General features: G+C 33.1%; 1 protein-coding gene across 1 annotated transcript; it reads right to left on the bottom strand.

Annotated features, from left to right (window-relative positions):
• Nucleotides 1–2,635: 2,635 nt before the first annotated feature.
• LOC142222657 (uncharacterized) lies at nucleotides 2,636–3,468 on the bottom strand. Its single transcript, XM_075292907.1, has 2 exons — nucleotides 3,377–3,468; nucleotides 2,636–3,306 (listed from the first exon to the last, which is right to left on the bottom strand). Exons 1-2 carry the CDS (start codon nucleotides 3,384–3,386, stop codon nucleotides 2,846–2,848), a joined length of 471 nt encoding a protein of 156 aa, XP_075149022.1. The 5' UTR covers nucleotides 3,387–3,468; the 3' UTR covers nucleotides 2,636–2,845.
• Between the last annotated feature and the right edge of the window lie 2,206 nt (nucleotides 3,469–5,674).

Genomic DNA, 5,674 nt, shown 5'->3' on the forward strand with positions numbered 1-5,674 from the left:
TGTTCGTGTTGAAATCAACTAAATGCGATAGAACATCGGCCCGGCCTTATGTTAATGGTGAAAATCGGTTACTAGCAGATTGCAAATAATTACAAACCACCCTATTTGTGAACATAAATTCACAATTCGCCAAATGTCTTGGAGAGGTCCAGCCCATTTGTAAAATTGTAAAAATGTCTCAAATATACCTACACATCTAATTATAAATCATAAATGTTTTCGGGAACCTCCTCAACCTCCACGGTTATTTTTGATACATGCTAAATAGATATTAAGATTATTGAGTTATTTTGAATTTTGTTTTGAATTTATTTTCCCCGAGAAAACATTTTTTATACCATTCATGCTGTACTGTGATTCCCATTCATTGCGAAGAGATGATAAAATTTTATGTTTTTGTTATCGTTGCCTCCAATTAAAATTTAAAAATAAAATTCTTTATTCTTCTTCAAAAAAAAACAAATGACATTTTATAAATATTTTAAATATAATATATAAATATATTTACCATGCCCGCCTTGCATACACAAGGTCGTGGGTTCGATTCCTGCTACGACCGAACACCAAAAAAGTTTTTCAGCGGTGGATTATCCCACCTCAGTAATGCTGGTGACATTTCTGAGGGTTTCAAAGCTTCTCTAAGTGGTCTCACTGCAATGTGGAACACCGTTCGGACTCGGCTATAAAAAGGAGGTCCCTTGTCATTGAGCTTAACATGGAATCGGACAGCACTCAGTGATAAGAGAGAAGTTCATCACTGTGGTATCACAATGGACTGAATAGTCTAAGTGAGCCTGATACATCGGGCTGCCACATAACCTAACCTAACCTAACCATGGTGGTTACTAAATGATAGTTAAAATTTTTCCTTACGGATGGTCGTATCAACCAATACCACTCTAAATTTTTCAAAGGAGGTAAATTTGGTTACTACAACCATTTATGTTGTGGCACAATAGAAAATCTGTTGAAAATCTCATCAAATGCTTACCGGTATGAATAAATATATGGAAATACAGAAAATTGGTATAAACAACTAATATTTATTTCTAAATATAGAATGTTCATAAGAATAACCGAATTCCAACCATTCTTTTCTCTGTGTGCGGTTTCTAGAAGCCTAAGAAGTAAAATCAGGAGATCGGTCTATATGGGGGCTATACCAAAACATGGACCGATACACACCATTTTCGACACATATATTTGTGGTTCTAAAATACCTCTAGATTTCCAATTTTAGGCAAATCGAATAAAAACTACGGTTTCTAGAAGCCCAAGAAATAAAATCGGGAGATCGGTCTATAAGGGGGCTATTCCAAAACATGGACCGATTCACACCTTTTGATGGTGCTAAAATCGAGAGATCGGTCTATATGGGGGCTATACTCAAACATGGACCGATACACACTATTATCAACACATATATTTGTGGTTCTAAAATACCTCTAGATTTCCAATTTTAGGCTAATTGGATAAAATCTACGGTTACTAGAACCCCAAAAGTAAAATCGGGAGATCGGTCTTTAAGGGGGCTATTCCAAATCGGTCCAATTCACACCATTTTCGGCACACCTATTTGCACACAAAAAATTTTTTTTCTGATTCAATCACGAAATTAATTGATCCAATTAATTTTTAATTGAAATGTCTTCAATCACAGAAATGATAGTATCAATTAAAAAATTAATTGAAGGTCTATTAAAATGTTAATTGATCCAATTAAAAAATTAATTGATACTATTATTTTTGTGATTGATTTTTGTTTCAATTAAAACATTTGTTGAATCAATTAAATTTTTAATTGAATATTTTATAAAACTCAATTAAAATTTTAATTGGAAAAATTTTCGTGAAATTTTTTTGTATGTGTAGTTCTAAAATGCCCCTAGATTTCGAAGTTCAGACAAATTGAATAAAAACTACGGTTTCTAGAAGCCCAATACCCCAAAACGGGGGATCGGTTTATGTGGGAGCTATATCAAAAGCTGGACCGATATAGCTCACCTTCGAACTTGGCCTGCGTGCAGACAAAATACTAATCTGTGCCAAATTGGACGATAGCACTATTATTGAAGACTGTAGCGTGATTACAATAGACTGACGGCCAGACGGACAGGCTTATATCGGCTTATAATTTCTCCCTGACCAAGTATATATATATATATATTTATATATATATATATATATATATATATATATATATATATATATATATATATATATATATATATATATATATATATATATATATATATATATATATATATATATATATATATATATAGTCGGAAATCGATATTTCGATATTATTATACCCATCACCATTCTATAGTGGTGGGTAGAATAATGTCCAAATCAATGGGATCCCCGTCAACTTTCTTGAAAATCAATTGAGACACAGTGCAACTATACTCGATCCATAAGATGCAAGTTATAATAAATATTAACTTCTGTTGATATTCTAAATCCAAATTAAAATATGTCATTTGATTTTTAGATTTCTTATATTGTTTAAGGTAGATATAGCTAGTGATTAAAAAATTCGAGATACGTCAACAATTCCAATGAAATCAAAAATACCATATAATTGTGATAATCTATTCCGTTGTTATTGACAAAAAAAAATCATTTGAAGTTTCATTATGATTAAAATCTTAATTTTGTTATTATCTTTGATATTCGGGGTGTTGACCAGAGTCCATGATTAGGATGTATGTGAAAAAAATTTGGTATATAATATCATTGTTGTTTTCTTATTATATTAAATAACTGCAAACATTTTTCAATAAAATTCCACTTAGTTCAGAAAAGACTTTACAGAATTTTTTGTACACTTCATGATGACCTATTCATTGACACATCCACGAATTTCACGCCAATTACTCCAATCGAAACATCCCAAATAACCATTCTGGTTAACGAAAGCTTTTTCATCGGGGCATTTCATAACCTGAGGTTCAGCTCCATTCATGGTACACAGATAAAAATTGTTAGGCATTTCATGGGGCTGGGGTTGGTATAGACTTTCACCAGTACATGTGGGAGGTCCATCATGGTAGATGCATTTATCATCGACATCCGCAACAGGAACACAACCAGCTACAGTGGTATTTTTCACAAAGAATGTACCAGGATCACAAGATTGTTCCAAAGCCATATTATCACCAAGGCAGAAATAGAATTTGGTGCCATCCACAGAACCCCAGAGTTCCGTTTCAGATACACAGCCCTCGATGATACTTTGAGCATGAATATGGATAACAACAGCTGCTGCTAAAACCAAAATACTGGCAAAAAGCAAAGAATCTAGAAGATATTGATTTATGTGAATATTATCTACACAAAACAAAAATCGAAAAAACCCAGCTTCTCTTACCTTTTACCATTGTTATTCCTTTCTTTCGTACAAAAAAAAAAAAAACGTTAAATCCAGCAACGTAATTGTTTTTAAATTAGTTTAGAAAATCCAACTGTTTTCATTTTTCAATTTGCCACTTATTTTTATAACATTTCACGTTACTCAAATCAAATCAAGCACATAAAAAACAGCTTTGATTTGTCAGACTTATCATTGACGAAAAACAAAAAAAAACAACGTTTTTTGGGGCCTTCACTCCCCCCTCTGCCTTTTGTTCTTTTCTATAGGTGAAGCTATATTGGCCATGTATCGCTGATTTAAATGACAATTGATACACAATTTAATCTATTCATTGGTATTTTTACGTTACGTTTTGATTATTAATTTTTAACCGAATTTTTCTTGTTGTTGTTTCATGCGAATTGATAAGCCTTTAAACGTTGTCTAATTGCCTTAATCATTTTTTTGTTTGTTTGATGGATTCAGCTACCTTCACACAATTTATTACCATATACCATATATGTCAGTAATTCTGATTGCTAATAATTTAATGTCATTGCCATGCTGAAATGATTCCTCTAAGACATTTTATAACATTGAAGAAATGGGTTTATGATGATCATATATTGTTTAGGGACACATTGTCACAAATTGCTTATACGATCGACCACAGGATAGAAAGATGTTCATATTAATTTTGGAATAATAAAAAATTAAGGCGGCAGTCAACTGTAATATTGATGAAATTAACGTAGATATGTATCAAAAAAAATCAAACAATGACAATGGGTTTTTCATATTCCTTATTTGTCGTCGTATTAATTTTATATGGATATCGTCCTCCAATCGGAAGAAGAAGAATATAAAAAGGGGTATAAACTACCGAAATTTGGAGAAAATTTTAACAAAAACTACGAAAAACTGATGTCAAAATTTTATTTCTATAGAAAATTTTCTCAAAATTTTATTTATATAGAAAATTTTGTTAAAATATTATTTCTATAGAAAATTTTGTAATTTTTTTCTATAGAAAATTTTGTCAAAATTTTCTTTCTATAGGAAAATTTGCCAATTTTTTTTATATAGACAAAATTTGAAGAAAATTTACCAACAATTACGAAAAAACAAGTAAGAAAAGTCTAAAGTCGGGCGGGGCCGACTATATTATACCCTGCACCACTTTGTAGATCTAAATTTTCGATATCATATAACATCCGTCAAATGTGTTGGGGGCTATATAAAGGTTTGTCCCAAATACATACATTTAAATATCACTCGATCTGGACAGAATTCGATAGACTTCTACAAAATCTATAGACTCAATATAGACTCAATATACAATGCTAATTCTACTCCCTGTGCAAAATTTCAACTAAATCGGAGTTAAAAGTTGGCCTCTGTGGTCATATGAATGTAAATCGGGCGAAAGCTACACACAAAAAAAATTTTCTGATTCAATCACGAAATTAATTGATCCAATTAATTATACCCTCCATCATAGGATGGGGGTATATTAACTTTGTCATTCCGTTTGTAACACATCGAAATATTGCTCTCAGACCCCATAAAGTATATATATTCTGGGTCGTGGTGAAATTCTGAGTCGATCTAAGCATGTCCGTCCGTCCGTCCGTCCGTCTGTTGAAATCACGCTAACTTCCGAACGAAACAAGCTATCGACTTGAAACTTGGCACAAGTAGTTGTTATCGATGTAGGTCGGATGGTATTGAAAATGGGCCATATCGGTCCACTTTTACGTATAGCCCCCATATAAAGGGACCCTCAGATTTGGCTTGTGGAGCCTCTAACAGAAGCATATTTCATCCGATCCAGCTGAAATTTGGTATATGGTGTTGGTATATGGTCTCCAACAACCATGCAAAAATTGGTCCACATCGGTCCATAATTATATATAGCCCCCATATAAACCGATCCCCAGATTTGGCTTGCGGAGCCTAAAAGAGAAGCAAATTTCATCCGATCCGGCTGAAATTTGATACATGGTGTTAGTATATGGTCTCTAACAACCGTGCAAAAATTGGTTCACATCGGTCCATAATTATATATAGCCCCCATATAAACCGATCCCCAGATTTGGCTTGCCGAGCCTCAAAGAGAAGAAAATTTCATCCGATACGGCTGAAATTTGGTACATGATGTTGATATATGGTCTCTAACAACCATGCAAAAATTGGTCCATATCGGTCCTTATTATATATAGTCCCCATATAAACCGATCCCCAGATTTGGCTTGTGGAGCCTCTAAGAGAAGCATATTTCATCCGATCCGGCTGAAATTTGGTACATGGTGTTGG

This window comes from Haematobia irritans, chromosome 1, assembly GCF_050003625.1.
Source record: "Haematobia irritans isolate KBUSLIRL chromosome 1, ASM5000362v1, whole genome shotgun sequence".
NCBI classification, from domain to species: Eukaryota; Metazoa; Arthropoda; class Insecta; order Diptera; family Muscidae; genus Haematobia; species Haematobia irritans.